At 38.9% G+C, this 24,644-nt stretch overlaps 1 protein-coding gene across 2 annotated transcripts in view; it reads left to right on the top strand.

Moving 5' to 3' along the window:
- Nucleotides 1–14,341, top strand: part of COL2A1 (collagen type II alpha 1 chain) — a 65,400-nt gene extending 51,059 nt beyond the window's left edge. For both annotated transcript variants that reach the window (XM_040340790.1, XM_040340789.1), the window contains 14 exons: nt 1,256–1,309; nt 2,464–2,625; nt 2,768–2,875; nt 4,032–4,139; nt 4,685–4,738; nt 6,178–6,285; nt 6,374–6,427; nt 7,286–7,393; nt 8,200–8,253; nt 8,351–8,458; nt 9,549–9,837; nt 10,576–10,763; nt 10,923–11,165; nt 12,877–14,341. In XM_040340790.1, the coding sequence (XP_040196724.1) occupies nt 1,256–1,309; nt 2,464–2,625; nt 2,768–2,875; nt 4,032–4,139; nt 4,685–4,738; nt 6,178–6,285; nt 6,374–6,427; nt 7,286–7,393; nt 8,200–8,253; nt 8,351–8,458; nt 9,549–9,837; nt 10,576–10,763; nt 10,923–11,165; nt 12,877–13,023 (1,785 nt within the window). In that variant the 3' untranslated portion in view covers nt 13,024–14,341. The remainder of the gene's footprint in view (nt 1–1,255; nt 1,310–2,463; nt 2,626–2,767; nt 2,876–4,031; nt 4,140–4,684; nt 4,739–6,177; nt 6,286–6,373; nt 6,428–7,285; nt 7,394–8,199; nt 8,254–8,350; nt 8,459–9,548; nt 9,838–10,575; nt 10,764–10,922; nt 11,166–12,876) is intronic.
- The last annotated feature ends 10,303 nt before the right edge of the window (nt 14,342–24,644 follow it).

Raw genomic sequence — 24,644 nt, 5'->3', positions numbered from 1 at the left:
CTACTTTTCCTATGGAAGATCCGGTTTTTCTGTCAGCACACTTTAACCCCTGGACAGTCACTTGGTGATATTGGCAGGTGTCTCTGTAGCAGTGTTTTATTCTGGGGTTTCTGTGAAAGGAATGTATAATTTGCCCTAATAGTGCATGGAACACACATGAGGAGGCATTTGACTGCCATGGGAGGTTTTCTGGAAATTCTTAGGCAGCATGATGGACATAATGGGCAATATTTTATTACTGGACAGGATAAGCCCTTCCTCCTATTAGAAGAGAATGGTACTGGCCAACACTCTGTGGACTGTGGCGTAAAGGAAATGCAATGGAAAATCCAAAATCCTAAAGTTGTCACCTAAGCAGGAATAGAGGAGGAGTCATTCAATGGGACACCTGTTCCAATTGCATCAGCCTAAAGCTGGCCATAGATGGATCGAAATTCAGCCGGTTCAGCAGGAACTGATCGAATTTAGAACCATGGATGGCTACTATGGTTGAACAGAAGTTGACCCACGAATGTACTGTTTTACTTCTGTTCAACAACCCTGTCAGATTAAAACCGCCCAATCAGTGCAGAAGTCTGTGGACTGCCGCACTGATCTGTGTATTCTGATGGCGGAGGAGTCTCAATATACAATAGCGCAGCAATTATGGGGGATTTGGGTCAGTTCCATGATCCATGTATAGCCAGGTTTAGAGAGGATTTCTGCTGACATTGTTGTGTATGCTGTCCCAGATACACAACAGAAAGTAAGATAAAATCTCTCCAATGAGACAGGCAGTAATCATCCCCAAATCTAGTGAGAACCATTTATAAAAAGATTTAATTTTCAATTCACTTTAAACTATCTGAAAAAAAAACTATTAGGTTATTTTATTTTGTCCTTTTATTGCTCACATTCAGTGTATTTAAATAGAAGTTAAACTCTCTATTGGCATGACAGAAGCTGGGCAGTACAAATACAAGGTGTGGTAAGGAAGCTCACAGGGTAAAGTTACACCACTCACCTTCTGCCCACTGTCTGGAGCCATCTCTGGGTTTTTTAGCATAATTTGAAAGGCAAAAAAAGCATCAGAGTTCAGGCCACTAAAGTTTTAAAATTAAAAAGCAAAACAAAAGGAAAATAAGTAAGACACTTCAAATCTCATTTTTAGACAAAGGGATAATATTTTTTGAAAAATTTGCATTTTTTACTTAACTGTTTATACAGAGGACCGATTTTGCAAAAAATTAATCTATCTATATCTTCCTATGTATAGGGTGCTACCGGATTCCCTGGTGCTGCAGGCAGAGTTGGTCCACCCGGTTCCAATGTAAGTAACCTTGTTTATGAGCTTTAATTAGTGTATTCATTATGCATTATTTTCATGGTGGACATCACCTTTTTTCATGGACTTTCTGGCATCTCTAGCACCCTGAGGCCGTTCTACTTCTTCCGCTGGTCCACCAAGTTAAAGCGCTGTGATATATAATAACATCATCTGACTGTGCTTCACTTTCTTCACTATAACATGTTCAGCCCTGTACCAGATTAGCTAATGTTAGTAAACTACTTGATATATAGGTAAAGGTACTTGTTGTGTCTTTACACCAGCATTCACAAATATTGTTGTCTGTTAACTTTAGACTGCAGCTACTCTTGACTTAGAACACTGGAGACTCCTAGTATCATAGCCTATTAGAAGAAAATTGGAGCACTGTGTCTTTGGGCAAATTAAATCTTAATTGTCCTGTAACCCTAGGCCCTGGGTTTTGAAATTTGTAACAGTAATTTTTAAAATGAGCAATGAATCTAAATTATTTCATCTTGTAAAAAAATGTTTTCAATAGTTTGTAAAGCGGATATTTGTGTAAATTAAAAACAAATTCAGCAAGTGCTTTAAAGATCCCTGACGTGAATTATAAAATACCATAATATTTAATTACTGGAGAACATCCTATAATTTCTTAAAGTAGATCTGTTGTTGAAAATTATACCGCACATAAACCATTAGAGTACGTCAGCATTGCTGAATTACATAATTAAAAAAAAAACATTTCCTTTCTATTCTGATCCCCAGCTTCCTGCCCAGGAATTGTAGATCACATGTCTCCAGTCATTACTGCAGATGGTATTTAGTCTGCAATTAAAGGATCAGGAAGACTGAGATAACAACAAAATATACATAAAAATAAGGCTTTCAAAACCTTAACACATACTATTTAAATTGTTTACCTTAAGTTGATCCCTCTTTCACATGGATATATCTAAATGTATTACAAAGTCTACAGTTTTGCTATAAACTGTAGAAAACAAACATACATTTATTAAAGTGTGTATGTTAACACTAGGCAATAGCCTCTCAATTACAGTTCGTCAGCCTGCCTTGCATGTCCCTTCACTTTGCTGCTGTGCATCCTATCTGGTTAAAAGTTCATTTAAAGTTTGATATCATAAATTTGACTTATCTTTTAATTTATGTCTTAGGGTAACCCTGGACCTCCTGGTCCTCCTGGAGGTGCTGGCAAAGATGGACCAAAGGGTGCTCGTGGTGATGGTGGTCCTCCTGGCCGTGCTGGTGATCCTGGTTTGCAAGGTGCTGCTGGTACTCCTGGTGAAAAGGGAGAGCCTGGTGAAGATGGTCCTAATGTGAGTATAGATATCAATACATTTTATAAGTTACCCAATAAAAGTTAACCAATATTGAGTCATCAATTTTTACATATAAATGTAAAGGCCTGTCTTGCTACTGTCCCAGCTCTATAATTATTGCGTTATTCCCATTCATTAGGGTCCCGATGGTCCCCCTGGTCCTCAAGGTTTGGCAGGACAGCGTGGTATTGTTGGTTTGCCTGGTCAGCGTGGTGAAAGAGGTTTCCCTGGTCTTCCTGGACCTTCTGTAAGTATGAAATTAAATACCAAACAGTATTAATACAAAAATAATGTCTTCTAGCCTATAATAACTACAATGTAACCTTCAGAACAGAAGCTGTTTTGCAGGTAAAAATTGCAGGTTTAAAGTGCAGGCACATACAAAAGCCCACCCATACCTGCATCACCTTTCAAAATCTTGCAGTTAGAGCCAAATGTTGGGCTGTTTTGATAGATAAAACCCAAACACTCACTGCTAGTGAGATAATATATCACAATGTTGGGCCAACAGGAATATTGGTAGGAAATAGTTTGAGCTTTTCCGATCAAGTTTTTTTTCCCTGCAAGTTGTGGAGGAAGCTCCAGGTATTTGCAGGCACCTGTAAGGGCTGTTTTTATTACCTTGACAAGATCTTTTTAAGAATAAAAAGAGAACATCTTTAAAATCTTTAAATTATAGGAGCCTTTCTAAAACAACTAGGGATGATATAGTTATTATAGATAGTGGTGGTCATTATGGCTAGAAGTTGGAAATATGCTATAGATTTTGTTAATAGTTTTAATATTTTCAGAATTATTTTCACGGTTGACATTGCTCCTTTAAAATATAACTAAAAGTACTTTTTTTGTGTGTGGATAGAGGGGAGAGGCATGAGAACACCTGTCAGGATGTTATGCTGGCTGTGCCCCTGTTAGGATGATTTACCCTCTCTATCCAGTTTACTGTTATTACAGAGAGTGAAAATGAAAGAAAATCACAAATTTTGGGTTGCTACCAAAACAGGAATGAAGGGAAAATCTTTCAATGTGCACACTAGGTCTGTTGACCCTGTTGACAGTCAGAGATCCCCTCACATTGCAGGAATTTCATCTCACTTCCTGTTTTTACTTTGGGGCAGGAAGTGAAAGGAAATTTCTCTGATGGGACACAGATGGAAAAAACAAAAACTGACATGGGTTATAACCCTCCTATATGCCAATTGAAAATATCCTTCTTTAAGTATAAAATAAAAATAGAAAAACAGATTGAGGATTGTTTTTGTTGTCAGCTAATAATCATGTTGCTTACTTATTAAGGTAATGGAAGTCATTATGACTGGATACCCTAAATTAGCCACAGTTATTTTTCACAGGTTTACCAGTTTTGTTCTGCATCATTTTCATAATTATTATTGTTTCTTTAGGGTGAGCCTGGTAAACAAGGAAGCACAGGAGGTTCTGGGGACCGTGGACCCCCTGGCCCTGTTGGCCCACCTGGTTTGACTGGACCTTCTGGAGAGCCTGGACGTGAAGTAAGTTCTCTTTTTTTATACCAAAGAAATGCTTAAAATGCAGTTCTGAGTTTGCAAAATGTATATATATATATATATATATATATATATATATATATATATATATATATATATATAATAACAATTTATAACCACAACATTTAATACTTTTCAAAAAAATATAAACTTATATAAAATTATAGTTTCATGTACTAGCAGATAATACATTCTATACAAAACATATTCGGGTATACATGTTTTATTGAATCAAAATCATGGGGGATGCGTCAAAAACAATTACATACATCTAGTGGGTATTGATAGTAAATGCACAAGGATAATGCAGAAGTACTTGGTATTGCTAGTAGTAGACAGTTCCATTTAATTTTCAATTAACATATCACCACTCAACCCACTAGCTACCTCTGTCGTTTTGTTATTATAAACAGGTACATAATTAGGAAACACATGTTAGCACAGGGAACATACCCTAAATACATAAACACAGTGCAAATACAATAATAATCAGTTTTTTTCAATATGTAAATTGTTTATTCTTGCTTTAGGGAAACCCTGGATCTGATGGTCCTCCTGGCCGTGATGGTTCTACTGGCGTGAAGGTGAGGTTTTGACTTTAGCTCTAATGGAAAACCTTCATGAAACGTATGAGGGTAAACCAATTAGTGATCATTATGCAAAATTTATGTTTAATAGATCTCTGAGTTAGTGAATAGCCAGTGACCTTTTAATCCATATTCACAGAGATCTATATGTTTCAAGAGCTGCATACTTGGAAATATAGATAATTATGGTAAAGTTCTACTCATGAGGAGGGATATTTGTATCCAGTTGCCTTCCTCTTATTAATCCAATCATGGGGCCCTGTACAGCCTACTTGACAGGGTCCTTCTCCCTCTAAAAATATAAAATTTTATTTTCCATAAAATGCCATGGCAGAAATTATACCCTCATTGATCAAGACCCATTCAATTGAATAGCGCTGTTCTAAAAGCACCCCACAACCACATGCAAAGCATGTGGTTGTGGTTTGCTAGTGTGGGATTAAAGTAGGTAGTGAGGTGGCAATATATCAAATATATCATCAGAGAGCAAAGCATATTTAAAGAAGTTCTTGATTTTTTTTTTTTTTTTACATTTTTTAACTGCCTCTGGGGCCATTGGTGACATATCAGGGGTCTTAGGCCCCTAATGTCTCACATTTAAGACAGAGAAAGGGACTGAGGACATAGATTCATTAGTGCCTTTTACTGCTGCCTCATCTGCATGGGATAGTGATTGAATGGAAAGTGCTCTAAGGCTTTATATTCATTCACAAATGGAAGCATAGTAAACACAGTACTGATAGCTCACTGTGTTCATTCAGGAAAGGAATATGACATATTTACCACATCCTTTCTACATCCTAAAATTACTAACCTGTGTGCCAACAGCATGAGGTGAGAGAAGCTGGCAACGCTGCAGGCGAGAGGGGCACACGGGGGGGGGGGGGGAAGGACAACAGGCTGAATGGGGCTCAAATCTTAGAACCGCCCCCCTGCAGCACAGCCAGAGGGAGAAAGAGGAGTAGAAGCTGGAAGAAATGCAGGGGGGTTTGACAAGAGTCACAAGTCACAGCAATAAGGTAGTACAGTCTTTGGCAGGTGCCCAGGCCCCCTTTTGAACTGATGGGGCCTAGGCCCGATACAGGAGGGCCGGCTGTACTGCCTAATCAGTGGCCTTGTTTTCCATAGCCAAAAATGCCAGAAGATTAAGAACAATAACTGCATTTAGCATCACAATGTAAAGACAGTGGCACTCATCAGTGATGTCTAGAGATGTGTGCAGATATAGGAATCTCAATAAACTATATACTGTATTTAGTGATTTTTAGTGTATTTCATGATTATACATATATTTAACAATTGTTCTTTCAAAAAGATATATATCTGGCTTGAAACAAACGCTAATATAATTAATAGGTTATACCAATTATTGGTATTAACAGGACTAGTGTTCAAAACCTTATACTGGTACTTAACCATTTATTTTAATATTCAAGGGTGACCGAGGTGAGACTGGACCTGTAGGTTCTCCTGGTGCTCCTGGTTCCCCTGGTGCTCCTGGCTCTGTTGGCCCAACTGGAAAACAAGGAGATAGAGGTGAAGCTGTAAGTATCTTTTGAAATTAAATAATATAAAACACACATTTAATCTAAAACATTTTAACATGCAATTGTTTGCACCATTTTTTTTTAGGGTCCACAAGGTCCTTTGGGTCCATCTGGCCCAGCTGGAGCTCGTGGTCTGCCAGTAAGTACTGTTTCTTTTTTATTTGCTTTTTGTAATTGTCCTTCAGAGTTTCACATATAAAAACCTAATCCTACTCATGCAGTGCAAGCATATAAAAACATATTGATTGTGTGCACTTTAAAGCAAAATAACAATGCAACACACACACATTGCAGTCACTCAATGCAACTAAATTCTAACCAGATTTCTAATCAGTTTGGTTATATACATACTAAAAAGCCAAGTTGCAAAGAAATAGGTAGTTTTATCATGACCATCTTTACTGGAAGATGTAGCCTGCTTGGATTATAATAAGGGAATTTGGAACAGCAGTTCACGGTTTGTAGATCTTAGGGGATGTAAAATCTTTGTTCTAATTAAAACGTAAAAATTGATGTGTACAGTATATGGTTTGTGTAAGGGACCTGAAATATATTCCAATGGTAATATAGGGGATGCTTTTTACTTTGTTGTTTGGTTTATTGTTACTTTGGGTTTATTTTAATGTATTAGTAAGTAAAAAGGTTTATGACTAATGCCACTTGGCTGAAACATGTAACCTGTTTTATCCTGTAATCGCCCTATAGCTAATAAAGATTTATGCATTCGGATATTTCGGGCTTCAGGCTGCCTATCTTCATTATTATATTGATTATGGTTATAAAATGGGTCATGACTATTCAGATTCATTAAAGTAAGCATGTATTAACTACATGCAAAATAACTAACAGCACTGCATCTATGACATAACATAAATATAAATAAATATTCATAAATATGAACACAATTGTTCAATAAATTGTTAAATGTAGTCATGCTTATATTGTGTTTATCTAGCTTAGTGTTCAAGTTTTCATTGTGAAACCTTATGTATTTTAGGGTCCTCAAGGCCCCCGTGGTGATAAGGGTGAAGCTGGTGAGTCTGGAGAAAGAGGTCAGAAGGGTCACAGAGGTTTCACTGGTCTTCAGGGTCTGCCTGGACCTCCTGTAAGTACATTTGTAAAAGTATTAATTTTACAAAAAGCATTTTTTACACAACTAAGAATTCCCAGAGCACTAGAGGATAATGGAATAGACATCACAGCAGGTGCTTCTTACATTGAGACTCCCTTTGACTAATTAAAACCTCCTCTTCAGGTATTTGATAAGGCAAGAGTTTTAGCTGTAATGGCTCATTGAGTTCTGTAAACAGCCAACTTCATTTAGCTTGTATTAGCAAAGATACAATGCTTATACCATATGTAAAGCAGAGTGTGCCACTAGCTATCTGTAAAGAAGATTTTTTTTTAATCTTGAACATGATAAAGAAAGAACATATGTGGAAAACACATCAACTTTAAAGTGGCCTACTTAAAGCATTGTCTATACATAAAATGTGTTTTTCTAACTTTTTTTCTTCCTGGAACCCTTAAAGGGCAGAGATATAGACACCGGCAAAGTTTTAGCCTTTCCAGGCTTTGTTGTTAACAGTTCTAATGGCAGGGTTTTATCCCAGTGAGCGCAATGCAAATTTGCTTAACTTTTAAAAAATTGTCCTGTCGATAAATCCAGATATATTAATTTTTCTGCATATTAATATGCATCTTCCTTTTCTGCACAAAAAATCAACTGAACTGAACTGAACCTAACTTAGGTAGCAAAGCTAGCAAAACTACAAAAGGACAGAGTTAAGAGGATAAACAATATTTTTAACCAAAACGTCATGTTTACCATATAGTACAAGAATCCGTCATATGTGAAAATGTACTAAATGTAATATTCAAATGAAAACGTTATTTTTATTTACCACCTAGGGTACTGCTGGTGATCAAGGTGCCACTGGTCCTGCTGGTCCTTCTGGTCCAAGAGTAAGTATAGGTTTAACTCAAAATACATTAATATTAGCATTATTCCTGCTATCTTTCATGCTGAGCATTATTAATTTGTGTATCTTGATTTGTTTAGGGTCCTCCTGGTCCCACTGGTCCTTCTGGCAAAGATGGTTCCAACGGTCTGCCTGGTCCAATTGGTCCACCTGGTCCACGAGGTCGTGGTGGTGAAACTGGTCCTGCTGTAAGTACAAACAAAATGTTTAATGTTCTAGGTATGCAAATTTAAATGCATAGGAGTTTTACCTTTCTTAAAAGTGTTATTTGGTAGGTAATAACAGTGACAATTAAAGTGATTGTAAAGGTAAAAATAAATAACAAAATTAAATAAAAAACATGATATACTTACCTGTTCTGTGCAATGGTTTTGCACAGAGCAGCCCCAGTCCTCCTCTTCTGGGGTCCCCCGCCAGTGCTCCTGGCTACTCCCCCCTGCTGAGTACCCCCATAGCAAACCGCTTCCTATGTGGTCACTCATGCAGGCTCGCTCCCAAGCCACGCTTTGTCTGTCCATTGACACACACAGTGATGCTTGGCAATGCCCCCCCACCCTGTGATTGACAGCAGCAGGAATAAATGGCTCCCACTGCTGCTTCTGAGCCAGTGAGGAGAGAGAGAGAGCAGTGATGCCCTCGGAACACAGCGCTGGATTGACATTGGACTAAGGTAAGTATAAGGGGGGCTGGAGTGGGAGCTGCACACAGAAGGTTTTTTACCTTAAAGCGGACCTTTAGTAATTTTTCCAACTTTCCATCTATTAAATCTTCTGCCATTGTTGTTTTAACTTTGGATAGTGAAACATTTTTTTTTCTGACAGTAAATACCTTATACAGCCCACTTCCTATTTCTTGCCTGGTAAAAAGCCTATGCTTATGAAATCATACACAGCTCTCTCTCTTACTCTCCTGAGAGTTTGGCAGGAAGGGAGAGGGAATGAGTCATAAGAGGGCCAATGAGAGCTGCAGAACTGGAGGTGTGTCTCTGTGTGTCCACAGTTAAAATGGCTGCAGCCAAACTCAGTGGAGGGAGATTTCTGCAGCATATTTGGAAAGTACAGCATCACAATATATATAAAATAATATACAAAGTGGTTGGAGAGAAGCTTCAGAATGGCAAAGGTGTTTTTATTATAAATTATGAGAGCAAACTGCAGTTGCCCTGTAATTCATAAAATGCATTATGGTAAAACACCTTCTGCCTTTAGAACCACTTTAAGTAATAATAGAATATAATTAATCTCACAATTGTTAATTTTTCCTTCCATATTCCATTAGGGTCCTCCTGGTACACCTGGTCCACCTGGTCCTCCCGGTCCTCCTGGCCCTGGTATTGATATGTCTGCATTTGCTGGCCTGTCTCAGCCTGAGAAAGGACCCGATCCCCTCCGTTACATGCGTGCAGATCAAGCCTCCAGCAATCTCCGCCAACATGATGTTGAGGTTGATGCCACTCTGAAATCTCTGAACAGCCAAATTGAAAGCATTCGCAGTCCAGACGGAACTAAGAAGAACCCAGCTCGTACCTGCCGTGACCTGAAACTGTGCCATCCTGAGTGGAAGAGCGGTATGTGCAAACCAGCTACTAAAGTATTTATAACACATTAGAGAACGCCAGAGACAAGAATATTTATTTAATGTTTTTATAGCTGAATTAGATATCCACCTTTAACTCTCCATAATGCTTACATGACAAACTGTGTGGCTAAATCTTGTAAATCTGCATAATCAGCAACTGGACTGTGAAATTGGATCCAACATAGCAAGATAAAGCAGTTTCATGATTACCACGTTCCCATTATAATCTGAACAGATTTTATTTAACTACAAGAGTAGATTTTCCCCCATACATTGTATGAATGTTAGGACTTTAGACCTACAGGCTTATTAAATACAACCAGAGGTTTCAGTTTACCACATTAAAGCCCGGTAAGATTTCTAATTGATTACTGTGGATTTCTCCATTTTGCATATCACCATGGCTCTTTCAATTTCCTTATTAAATAATAATGTTGTTAATTTTTCTTAAAAGCTTCCATTGTGTTTTTAATCTGGTTTGTAATATTCTTCATCAGCCTATTTCATAGCTATTTATGTTCTCTCTTCTTCCTCAGTTCCTTTTCCTCTTTGCATAGTATTCTCTGGTTGAGATCACTGTGTGTATGTAGTGCCCAGTGTTTCTAGGATATAGTTTGTGCAATTCCTATACTGAATCCTAATGTCAACTAAATACTTAGATTATTCTTTAAGAAAATTATAGTTTCTTGCATTATTATATTTTATTGAATCTTTCCTTTTTATCTAGGTGAGTACTGGATTGATCCCAACCAGGGCTGCACAGTTGATGCTATCAAGGTCTTCTGTAACATGGAAACTGGGGAATCATGTGTAAACCCAACTCCAAGCAAGATCCCAAAGAAGAACTGGTGGACAAGCAAGACCAAGGACAAGAAACACATCTGGTTCGGAGAAACAATCAATGGTGGCTTCCAAGTAAGTGCAGCTTCTTTTGTTGGTAATTTTGATATTCATCTTTAAATCTGACCAAAACTGTTGTCTCTCTAGCTTTGTTTTGATACATTTCCCATTGACTGATATATGTTATTTAACTTGTCACCAACCAACAATTTTGTTTTGTTTTATTTATTGCAGTTCAGTTATGGTGATGACAGCTCAGCACCCAACACTGCCAGCATCCAGATGACCTTCCTACGCCTTCTGTCTATGGATGCATCACAGAACATCACCTACCACTGCAAGAACAGCATTGCTTTCATGGATGAGGCATCAGGCAACCTGAAAAAGGCTATTCTTCTCCAGGGCTCCAATGATGTAGAGATCAGAGCTGAAGGCAGCAGCAGATTTACATACAACGCCTTGGAAGATGGTTGCAAGGTAAATGTAAAATATAATATTAAAATGTAAAATAGAACATTTCACAAATCTGTAGTAAATGTTGAAGCTGAATTCCAGGTATACATTTAAATACACTGATAAAATACACATATAGATGCTGGTTTACCTGCCATTTACCTTAATGTCTATACATTCAATCCAGACATTTACATAGCTGTATTATACAACACAGCCAGGACACCACTTTTAACTTTACAGTGGTGTCATCTGATTAGCTCCTTGTACAGTCCTCTCCACATTCAGTATGAATAGGGGATTTTAGGAGGGTGATGCTAAGTCAGATTCAGGTACTATCACGTACCTGTTAGCAGAGCCTGATATGATGAGGAAGGCCTCTCTTACACCTCTGACTCTGGGCTGCTGATAGTGTAGACAGGAGGTGCAGAAGTACAGAGTGGCACAAGTGACTGTAAGTCTTGCTAGCAGCAGGGCAGGTGTCCACGCTGGGCAGGAGAAGTCCTCCAGGCAGGCAGCTGGTACTGGCAACAGCAGGCAGTCTGGGGTCATACACAGACAGGATGAATTGGGTACAGGGCACAGGCGGGAGCGTGGTCAGGAAACAAGCCAGGCCAGAAACCGATAGGTAAAGCAGTGCCAATGGAGCAGACAGAAGCAGAGGTCAGAGGACAAGCCAAGGTCGATGCAGGTGGAGTTGAGAGATTGGTCAAGACCAGCTAGGTCAGCAACTGGAATCAGGATACAGATTCACAGGATCACAGGTTACACAGGAGGCTGAGGACAAAGCAGCACTGATACAAAGCACTGGCAGAGTTTAAATAGCTCGTTTGGCCCCAACATCTGTCACAGGTGCATGCAATCGCTGGCATGCATTAGAATGCGTGACGGCTCGTGTGCGCACGAGTATGTGCAAATCTATTAGCCAGTGCCAAATTCTTGCAGGCATGAAATTGAACATGTTTTAGCCTGTGCACAGAAGGCCTTTCCTTACAGGTACTATACTAGTTGCATCTAAAACCTTCATATAATGATTATCTACATTTATATGTTTATTTAATGTCTCCCTGGAGCTCAGCTTTATTGGTGCAGTCCCCATGTATATTAGTATACAGATAATATATGTAGAAAACACTAGTTACCTCTAAAACATCCATATAATGATCTATTAATGAATACATAGAGTGTCATAGAATGTATTCATTAAATTATATATTTAATATCTCCCTGGAGTTCAGCTTTAATGGCACAGTTTCTATGTGCAGTAACATATATGTAGATAATCTATGTGGAAAACATCTTTCTATTATAATTTTTACAAAATTGGCTCAGCTGGGACAAGATCTATTTATTGCTGCACAATATTACTTTCTGGTTGACCAGAAATGTTATAGCATGATGGAAGATCTTCTGTTCAAGACACTTTTACAACACAGTTATAAGTCAGTCAGAGCTGCAGCTGTAATATTGTTAGCCCTTATAAAAATTAAAACATTGCCATTGATTAGACATATGGCTCCTCAATAAACTTTGCATGCTGCGGTTCACAGAATGTGGGAAGATTAGTGGTGCAGCTGCATCTTTAAATGGGAAATCAAGAGTTGAATAGTCTCCTGCCAATGCCAGAGGTCATGATATGATGTGATATATTATATGATGAATGTCAATTTTGCAATTAATTAGCAATTAATTTGTCATGAGTATAACTGACCACTGTTTTTATATTTTTTTCTAGAAACACACTGGCAAATGGGGCAAGACAGTTATTGAATACAGGACACAGAAAACTTCCCGCCTGCCTATAGTAGACATTGCACCTATGGATATTGGTGGAGCTGATCAGGAATTTGGTGTTGACATTGGCCCAGTCTGCTTCTTGTAAAAACCAAAAAGTAAATAAAATAAATAAAAACCCTAAGGACCTGAGTACTTTCCAATCACTTTTAGGACTTCTGCACTGAATGGCTGAACCGACCCCAAATTTCCATTCATCCACGCGCTTACATTTTGGACACTTTTATTTTGTATTGCAAGGCCAGAACTGGGCAGACTGCGGAATAAAATCACGGTATTATTTATTTATTGTCTTCCTGTAAGACCTATGGGTCAGGTGAAAGTGTGACACTAACTGGCATGGTTGAAGGCTCCCCTAAACTGATGTACGAAGTGCAGTTTAAAGCATCCCTCCCCCCCTCACAGTGTATACCAGCAGAAGTACTGTGTGTCATTGAATGAAATGGTGCTATTGTTGTAAAAAAGTTTGTATTTTGTAACATCAACTGATATAAAAAATAACTTTTTTTGGAAAGTACAAGTTGATCTGAGCTTTGTTCTTTTTTATTTTTATTATACTGTAGATAGCAAAGAAAATTCCAGGATATTGAGTTTGTCTGCCCGTTTGTTTTTTATTTCCAGTACAAGATGAAGGAAGTTTAGGGCAAAATCTACAACTTCCCAGGCTTAAGCTACCTCACACTAAGTAAAAAAAAAACTAGAAAGACACAAGTGTAATTTTGAAGCTGAACTAAACATACAGTAGAAGCTACGGAATCATGGATGGAAAGATCATGAGTCGTTTTACCAAGATAAGGTGCTTACCTTATGTTTCTGGGTTCTCCATTTAGTCGAAGACTAAAGAGACGGATCAAAGATCAAGGATCATGATGAATCAGTGGAGTTGAGAATGGTAACCTTAAGTGTTGCTGTTTTATGGTGGAACTTGGATAATGCCAAAGTTTAGCAGCTAGAGACAATAAAATCAGTATTGTAGTAGGCAAGTGGATGATTTATTTTATTCAGGTTAAAGCCATTCAAAAGTATTCCTTTGTTGTTTTATTCTTCCAAATTGTGTATGTGAATTACTGATCCCTGTATCCTTTTCCTAAAAAAGAAAACTGGTTTCTCTGCAAAAATGACAAGGGACAAACAGGTAGGCATTTCTGGCCCAGAGGGGGTGGGGGAAGCAAAACCAGAACGGATAAAGAAATAATATGTATTATTTTGTATATGTAAAATAGATTTTTTTTTTATTTTGCAATACTGATTTTCAGCATGGTAGGCTAGCGAACATGCCCAACACCAACACTAATCTTTCTTGTGAAATAATTGTCTTACTGTATCTTATTTTCTAATTTTCCCACCCCTCCTACTCTTCCGCAATAAAGATAAAAAGCTTTTTCTATTAAAAAAAATAAAACACGTTTTGTTTGATTTATTTTTTTAATTTGTATTAAATTCCGTCCTATGATGTAATCTTTGTTGAATGATGTTAATCTTATCTGGGATATTTCATGACAGAACGAAACAACACAAATAAAAATTTTAATTAAAAAAAATCATCAGGCTTTTTATTTTAATGGAATTCTATGTGATGTCTCACCTCTATACTTTAAAGATTTGAAGGATGAGAATCAATAATAACAAAACATTAATCTTAGAAACACAAAGCTAAGCCCCACACCAAGTCAATAATGTGAGTAAAGACCAAACAATTCTGGTTTTAGAGTGCCACCTATTTAGTTAGTTTAAGGGACTGCTCCAAGTAGGCAACCATTATAAAATAATTTGTTATATAAATAATAAACATTCAAATTATTGAAGGAGAAAAAACTGTGTGATTTTCTTGTGTCTCTGGCGCTGTTACATTGGTACCATTTTGCAGTATATTGAGTATATTTAAGACGGCCGTTTAGGAAAGCTGTAATATATTAGATCTGCATTGTCCAATTCATATGGGTCTGATCTGTATGAATGTATAAACTGTCTTTCTGTCATACGTTTTTTATGTAAAGAATCCAATGCTGTAGGGTCAGGGGGTAATAGGGGGTGAGGGGGTAATAGTTTTGCTTCAGTCAGGTCTTATAAATCTAGGCCTTAAAAGCCACGCAGGACATGTAGCATAGATTCATTTGATGGTTGTATTTTCTTCAAGCGTATCCCTATTGCCCTAAGGGCACTTACAGGTAACTTGGGGAAGGCATGATTTTTGACAGGTATAAATGTATTATATTGCATTGTACTGTCTTTGAGATGCATTTACCACTTACTATTAGCATTGCATGCCAATAGACTTAACGAATAAAAGTTGTTGAATGCAGAATTTGAAAAATACTATGATGTAAGGCAAAGCCACATAACTTTAAGCCTCTTAAAGTTAAAACTGAAAACTAATTCTAAATTCATATACTGCATTCCTAATCTTGAAAAATACTACACAAATACATTTCAGCAAATGCTCATGTATACTACCTATAAGGATAAACTATGAGGACTGCAGGGTTTCCTGGACACTGTCATCATTTCACTGTTGGGTTTCACATATTGTTTGGAATAGCTCCCTAAAGTGCATGTCCAGCCAAAACTTTTTATTTTCTAATTTTGCACATAGAGTGGGGAAGGAATAGAACCTCTATCTGGTTTTTACAGCCTGAGAGGAAGATTTTCCGGTCACTTACTGATGACAACAGTTTCACAAGGCAGGAAATGAGTGAACATCCTAAACATAGGCACAAACATTAATAATAAGGCTCTACCCTTCCCCTACTCTACTAAAAACTTTTTTATTTTTACTTTGTTGGAGAGTCTCCCACATGTCCTGTCTGGTGAAACTGATAATACTGGGACAGTGAGGGGAAATTTCTCTAACAGGACCCTGGATAGCATTACAAAAACTGCAAATCCTTCCCTGTTCGATAAAAAAAAAAAAAAAAAGAATACATTAGCTGGGCATACATTTTAGGAAAGGGAGGATCCAATGGTAAGCAGATGGAAAAAAAAACTGACAAGACTTCTTTAACCCTTCTTTACTCTATCCAAAATGAGAAAAAAAGGTTTTGCCTATAGTTCTACTTTAAATAATAAAAAGGGTGAGATTGGAGGTTCATGGAGCAGGAGCAGTTGAGTAATATTTCTTGGTATCCAGATCAGGTTATTATTGGTGCACTAACTATAACTGTACTGAAGGTATTGAAGAGAATCAAATGATATAGCATGCCAGTATTTTTTTATCAATAATTAATATATCACATCCAAATTGCAGTGGTTCCCGCAACGAAATGATAAAAATATGGACCACTCCCACTTGTGTTCTTCTATTCTGGAACACGTACATGGGTGATGTCTGCTTAACAAAATCTGTACTGAAAAACATATGTAGGTTTCGAATTTATTTTGGCAACACTGGCTGCACATTTGTTCTCAATCACTCAAGTACAAGTACAAAGAGCCAGCCAGACAGCTGCCATTTTAAAAGATTGTCAGCAATGGCAGCCTGATTATTTCTCTCAGTACAATTAATGCAATTTTTTTAAACTCTGATTTTTATTTCAATAATTCTAAAAGGGTGATCACTCTGGTAAGAAGGTAAAGGGGGAGGGTCCAAAATATATTTGCTTGATGTTAGGGGGAAATTAAGAACAGAACCCAGGACTGTAAAAGAAGAGTAACCAATTGGTTAAAAATAAAGGATTGAGCAAGGCTTGCAGAGGAGAAATGGTAGTGGACCAATTCCAGTTGATTTCCACTGAAAGAACATGAACAGAGTAGGCCCTAGGTGTAGAATGAAAAAAAAACCAGGTAAGACCATGTAGTTGAGGAGAACCATGCTCTGATGTAGAGCAAAATACTCACCAATAGTACCAATGATAAAGGAGGGCAGTTAGATCTTCAATTTGATCTCATTGACTTGAGCAAACCATTGGTTCAGGGTGGGGGAGGGGGAGTCTGTCTCCATAAGTTAGGATTAGTAGCACTGACAACGTTATTTGTTTTTTGTTAATGAAAGAGTAGTCAGGTGGTACAGGAATGGGGGGGGGGGGCGTTACTTATTCGGACATGTAAGTTTGCAACACAATGTTTGGACTGAGGACCAAAATATATGTAGAATATATGTAGAAGTGTACTCAGGCACCAACACTTGAGAGAGATATGAGGGTACATTCTGTTCAGTAAGTCTGGTGTCTGAAACCATCACAGAAGTAGTTTGTATCCTGCTTCTTGAGCTTTGTGCCAAAAGGAGACAACAATATTTAATATTGTGTAAATATATAATTGAGGTCTTTTTTCCAGGCTTGAATGTAAAGCAGTGGAAAAAGCTAGTTTCTACTTAAACTTAAAATGTAGCGTAAGTAAAAGAGAGAATGTGTCTGTGTGGGGATGATCCTAAACCATAGTTTGTCAAAGGGTGTGGTGTCATTAAATAGGTGGGAATCTGAAGGTAGGGAGCATAAAAAATGAGAGAGTTGGAGCTTTTGCTAATCTCCCAGGTGAGGATTTAACTGCCTCTCAAGCTGATGGGGTGGTAGAACTTACACTCTGCAGCAAAATGGGAGATGCAAAAGATGCCCAGACATACAAGATTGATGAACATGATGTCAGTGTATCACGGTAAAAAGGCAGAGGAACCCAGGATGGGAGATAGTGGAGCCTGTATTAAAGAAATTATAGTGGACAGAAAGAGTTTACAGGAGACCATGCATGTAGGATTGATCAGAAAGTGGTGGTTAAGATCTGGTGTAATTTAATTGGGATCCATGGAAGGCCATTAAAAGTGAGAAAGTAAAGCTTTGTTCAATCTGAACCCATGATTTGGAAGAGTAGGAAGTGTTCCAATCTAAAACTTTTGCCAGATGAGAGGCATTGTAATATCTTATGGATTTAGGGAAACATGGAATTTGATTCTTGTTTTTTGCTTGGTGCATAACAAAAGTATAAAAGTTGAATGCAGATCTTTGAGGTAATATGAGGGGCGATAGATTGGTAGTGTCTGAAAAAGATATGTTTGTTTAATGTTAGTTGAGTTTATAGAGATGATGTAGATCCAGGGGGTAATGGTGCCTGGGTAACAGAGATGCGAGGAAGCCCATTAAATAAATTAGATAGATTTAATACAGCAGAGTTAGAGAGTTGACTAAAATGTTGTAGTTGCGCCATACGAGCTGGTAGTGTGGTTTTGGGTCTAGTTAAGGAAAATAGAAGGTCATTGGCATAAGCAAATACTTTATGCTGACTGGATTGTGTGGAAAAACCCTGAATAGCTGATATGCTGCAGATTGCACACAGGAGAGGTTCCATTGTGAGGACAAAAATGAAAAGGGAATACAGGACACCCATGTCATGTGTGTGATCGGAGTCACTTTGGGCAGGGGGGCTTGTGGCACCCAGCTTACCTTAGAGAGCTCCCCTGGCCCCTCCTATATGTAAGTAAATCTGTGTCTATTAGGGGCACAGGGTGACCGAGAGCCCCAGTCTGATCTGCACTAATCGGACTCACCATACAACCACACCAGCATTTCCTTTTACCTGTTATTCAGGGTCTTATATGTGTGGTTTGTGTTGAAGGAATGAAGGGGCTCTTTCACTTGGGACATTATGTTTCTGAACAATATCCCTCAAGAATAAATGAAGATAAAGTCCACCTTTCGTCAGCGACCATTGCTAGATGGTTTGAGGTGGGGTGGAGGTTGCTATGTGTTTGTTAAATGCCTGTATCCCATTGTTCTATTGATTGTGTCTGCCTTGGGAGAAACCTTTTATGGAATATATATGTCTATGTGGATTAGCTGTGAGAGGGGAGGGGGGTATTTCTCCAGCAGCCCCTCTTAAAGACGGTCTACTATGGGAAAGTTGAATACACCTGTGTCATGCTACTGGAGGAGGTAAAGTTTACCCCACCCTGTGTCATTATGCAAAGAAAGGGGATTGTCCCCTGAGTGTATATTTGTGTACCTGTGTTCAAATACAGAGGTATTATTCTGGTTTACTCCAAAACTGGTATTGCCTAGTTCTTGGGGTAGAGAAAGTTCCTATAACAGGATGGGATGTGGAATTTTGAATGTTGCAGAATAGATATGTATAACAAATATATGTTTCAGCCTGGTCAAACCCCAAACAAATGGAATATACAAGCACAATTGATTAAGTAAAAAAGGTTTATTACAAAGACATAGAAAAAAATATATATAGAAATTTGGACATATGTTTAAAATGTTCAGACAAAAAGTAGAAAAAATACTAGTAGTGCAGAAAAACTGCACATAGTCTTCTTCAGACCCCACGTAGAAAGGTTCTACTAGTTTCGCCGTTACGGCTTCATCGGGAACCCGTGGAGGGTGAGAGTCTATAATAATCAAATAACATATTTACAATAGAATTAGGGACAGGAAAAAATATACAATGACAACATCACATACAACTGTTGCAAAAATAGAGTGATCATTAGTAGATATACAGACAGAGTATATATTGCGTACAAATAGATTAAGGTAGTCATATTGGGCTACAATGTATCAAACATTGAAAATCATATGATGAATGTGGACCGGGATGCCGCCCCTACCTGATAAGAATGAGATGAGGTCACAGAAGACAGCAAACGCGATAAACCCATTAACTGGATGCAGACGCCCCCTATTGGTGGAAGGTAACCCTGAATCACAGAGATATACCTGAGAGATAATGCAAATTCATGAATGAACCTATTCAGAGGAAATGAAGGGAAGATAGAAAATATGGAATAGGGAGTTCTTTCAACAGTATATTGCAAACAAAATTATTCCATGGGGTCTTAGGGTACAGATCTTCCCCAATATCAACAAGGTAGAAAATAAAGTCAAAGAGGCCTGGGAGTCTAACTTACAAAATTGCTCCATTAACATGATGCTTATACTATGTGAACAATATGCTCTTGATATGGCCAACATAGATAATGAAATCAAAGATTGGCAAGATTTGAATAAAAATATACGTACCTTTACAGGTTACGCTCTCTATGATGACCAACTCAAGACCCACTTGACCAAATATGCTACGAACCTAATTAAATTGAAAGAGAGCAAGTTTCAGAGGGACAAGAGGGCCTACGACAGTGCGCAGGCCTATAAATGGCCTAGCAACTTTCAACGTAAAAACAATATTTCTCAAAAAACTTTTGAGAACAAAGGCCAATCAAAAGCCATTAGTCCAAGAAGAGGATCAGATACATCATCTGTATCCTCGACGTCCTATATTCCAATAGAAAGGCGGAATGCTGTAGACAACAAGAAACGCAAAAGCGACTTAGATCGAAGTCTACAAGAGATCTCCCGCTCCCAGGACAAGCGCTCTCGGTCTCAGAGATCACGGGCTAGGCAATCCACCAGTAATACCAGCTCAGTGAGTAACACCTCCCTTATGCTCCCAACGCCTCCTCCAAGTGTAATGACAACCTCAACCCTTGCACCCCCCATGACCCCTACCCCTCAGGGTCACAACCAGACAGCCCCCAACCCAATAACAGATCTGAGACCTGCACCGATTTTTTCTATAGAGAGAAAGTCTAATGTCTCTGCATCTAACATCCAGCAGACAGTAAAAGAGCAGGTCCCGGCCCACACAACAATGTAGACCGGGACATGAAAAACAAAGTAGAAACCCAGAATGAGACTGATAACAAAAACATCATTAACCTCTCCTCGTACCCACTCACTCCAGAACAAGAGACCGTTCTACAACTAGGGCTATCGTTTTGCCCGGACGGCGAGGCTGACAAGTTCGAACTTGTTAAGGACTTGCACCTCTTCGCCCGGCGCCTCATGTATAAGGTTTTATATGATAAAACAGATGCTTTACCAATTATCACTAGTAATGACAATTCCATCTTAGACAACGCCTCTCTCCAAGAGTTGCAAGCCCTACAGGACTTAATGTCCTTATGGGACGAAAGCAACCCGGAAGAGGAAGGGTGGACATACCAGCTCCCTGGTATCCAGCCGGGCAGTCTGGTACAGTCCAGACATAACAAACCTGTCTACGTACCACCAAAATCTTACAAACCAAAGTCCAGATCATTTCCTGTCCTGCAGGGCAACCCCAACATTTGGGCGTTTGTCCTGCAGGTTACTAAGGCCATAGAGGCTACCAACTGGAAAATAGGCACTGCACCCAACCTAAGCCCTAAACTCAGAACAGCCCTCAATTCCATCCGTAACAATGATGACTTGGTCATCAAACCCTCTGACAAAGGGGGCAACATCGTTGTTATGGATGGGGCAGGATATGAGGAAATGTGCCATAGGATCCTCAGCAATAGAGAATGGTATAGACCTGTACCAGCCTCTATGCTATCACAAAGTATTGCCAAATATCGCTTAATCCTGAATCGGGCCCATCGTGCAGTAGTCATTGATGATAACACACTTCAATTCTTAAATGTTCTAAGCCCTACAACCCCCACATTTTACGCCTTACCTAAAATTCATAAGGGTACCTTACCACCTCCAGGCCGTCCGATTGTATCGGGCTGTGGCTCCCTGACTGAGAATATAAGCCGCATAATTGACGAATATCTGTACCCACACGTGCAAAGTCTGTTTTCTCATGTCAAAGACACGATAGAGCTCCTCAAAATTGTCGATGGACTTAACATTCCCCCAAATGCATGGCTAGTAGCCATTGATATTGAGGCACTTTACAATTCTATTCCCCATGCCTTTGGCACTCAAGTGGTGAGGAGTTTTTTGAATGAACGTGATAAGAACACGTCCAAGTACAACAATTTCATAATCGAGATGCTCGAGTTTATACTCACTAACAATATTTTTCTTTTCAAGCGCTCCCACTACCTCCAGGTGCAAGGTGTGGCTATGGGGGCTATGCCCCCTCCTATGCTAACTTGTACCTGGGGGGGTGGGAGCGCGACCTGTTCAGTGAGGAACATAACTGTAACTCGTCAGATAGCGTGCTTACATGGCACCGCTATATCGACGATGTTTTCATGGTGTGGGTGGGGTCTAAAGAGGAATTGGTGTCTTTCTTGGATGGTCTTCAAATCAATCATTACAATTTAAAATTCACACACAATTTCAGCCAGGAACACATCACCTTCCTGGACGTGGAATTGTATATAGATGAGGGTGGGTTTCTCTGTTCCACGCTATATAGGAAGCCCACGGCCGGCAATAGTTTACTGCACGCCACTAGCTCACACCCTAAGTCCCTTATCAATAGTATACCCTACAGTCAGTACCTACGACTGAGACGAAACTGCTCTCAAGAGAGCGACTTCAAAAGGGAAGCTGCGTTATTGTATTCACGCCTTAAGACCAGAGGCTACAGCAAAACCTGCCTACGTAGGGCTTACAATAAGGCAAGTGCCTTACAGAGAAACTCCCTTATATACAAATCCAAAGATATACCCAAAACCAACACCACCAGAGTGATTACACGCTTTAATCGCCAACATGGCTCAATCCACAAAATCTATAACAAATTTTGGTACTTACTCACCTCTGATGAGAAAATCAGCAAGTATATCAATTCCACACCTCAAATTACCTTCAAGCGCTCGTTATCGATCAAAGATAAAGCAGTCTCAAGCCACTATGCGGTTCAAACTATCCCCAAACCTACCCAGCTGGGTACTTTCCCCTGTGGCAAATGCAACTTTTGTCGCTACATTCTGAGGGGTACTAGCATTACCCTTCCGAATGGGGACACATGGTCACCAAAATTTCGGGCAACCTGTCAAACAGTGGGGATAATATATCTAATGAAGTGTAATTGTGGGTCTTTCTATGTGGGAAAGACGAAACGCAATTTCTTCTGTAGGATTAGAGATCACGTCCTATCAGTATCCAAAAAACTAATGGAAACACCCATCAGCCGGCACATAGGATTATTCCACAATCATAACCGTGAAATGCTAGGTTTTTATGCTCTAGCACATATACCACTGAATGAACGTGGTGGGGATGCTGACAAGCGTCTGTTACAGACAGAAGCCAGATGGATATACACGTTGCGGGCCACCCAGCATCCTGGACTCAACGAGAATATCAGTTATAAACCATTTCTTTAATGCTTACACTGTTCCATCTAGCCCGATATGTTGGGTGGGACTGCAAGGGAATATACCGCAGAGACTGTGAGGCTCTGACTATCGGATCCCGCTTTGGTTTTGGTGTTGTTTGAATTATCAGCACTTTAGATCTTTTTGAACTGGCCTGTTATATACTCCAATAGAGACTGCGCTTTTTGGTTAAATTATTGCGTGTACCTTTTGGATTGATATCTAATAACTGACATTTTCCCCATTCCTAAATGTCCCTGATCCCCCCCCTTTTTTCCCAACACCCTCACACCCTGTTTTCATGTACCCGTCCTATGCTTCAATAAGCTGGAATTTATTCCTAGCTAATCCAGTGCCCTATACCCTCTGACTTAGAGATCAGGTATCGTTTCTGTCGTGTCTGTATGCTATGCTGCCACTAGGGGAGAACTTGGACTCAAACCATTTTCTTGCAATACCCGGACAGTACGCCCTCAGCATGACAGTATTATGTTTTGATACATTATAGTTGAATATTTTCTCTCATGTCATCTGTGCGACTTCTCGCATGGTAAGACCATTATGCAGGTAGTGAACTTTGAAAGTTGTGGACTTTTGGACAGCCGCCCCTACTTCTTCCTTTGTTTTTCTTCCTCCCTTTCCCTTTCCCTTCCTTCTCATTTACAGTTAGTATTGTTTTTCACTCTTCTTTATTTTATTCTATTCTATTTCATTTTCTTTCATTATTATTATTTTTATTTATTATTATTTTTATTATTTATTTATTTATTTTATCTTATTTCATTTTTTTATTATTATTTTTTTCTTTATTATTTTTATTCAGTTTTGTTTAGTTTTATTTTTTATTTATTTTTTTTATTTTTATTTCTATTTTATTTTATTTTTATCATTCTTTATTATTATCTCCCATACTTTATATATATTTATACTATATCTGCATTTATATTTATACATTTTCTTTCTATTTATATATTTTCTCCTCTTCCTTTCCCTTTTTGATATTCCTTATCTCCCAGATGGGAACTTGTTCGCCGCACACAGCACTCGCATTATAGCCCTTTATTTGGCGTGCAGCACCTCTCACGATTTTGTTACATGACTGCCTATGTGGGCGGTTGGGGGCCCGCGCCAGCGTTATTCTCTATCTCGCTGAATTCATGCGGAGGCATGAATGCCAGCACGGGTCCGCTTACAGGCTCCTGTCACAGGTTTGTGCATGCTGGTCATATTCTCTATTATGCCCGCTGCTGGTCCCCGTTTGATGCAGCCCCCTTAAGCGTCACAGGATTCTCCTGTGTGACCAGGTTGGGCGTTATCACCAGGGAATCCCCTAATGACGTCAGCCGCCTTCCTCCGCCCACCCACATCAGGCTGACAGCCCACACTCAGGTGGTGCTGCTTCAGCCTGATTGAGGATACTACATATGCAGCTCACACAGTTACCAGCTTCAGTGTGAGCTTGCTGTGTTGCTGAAGATAGCAATGAAAAATATCTCTGTGGTCTCCCAGTTTCATTAGGTATGCTGCTGGTCATTCACTCCTTGTTTCTTTTCTTTCTTGTTGCATGAAGCAAATATTTTTATCTCTTTTTTTCTATAAAAAAATTTTGTTTATTTCTTTCAATTTATTTTTTTCATTTTTTGTATTGCTAATTTCCATCTTTGACCTTGCAGACTCAT

The sequence above is a fragment of the Rana temporaria genome, chromosome 2 (genome assembly GCF_905171775.1).
Source record: "Rana temporaria chromosome 2, aRanTem1.1, whole genome shotgun sequence".
Taxonomy (NCBI): Eukaryota; Metazoa; Chordata; class Amphibia; order Anura; family Ranidae; genus Rana; species Rana temporaria.
The sequence above is the reverse complement of the archived record's forward strand: the minus strand, read 5'-3'. Positions and strand labels throughout refer to the sequence as shown.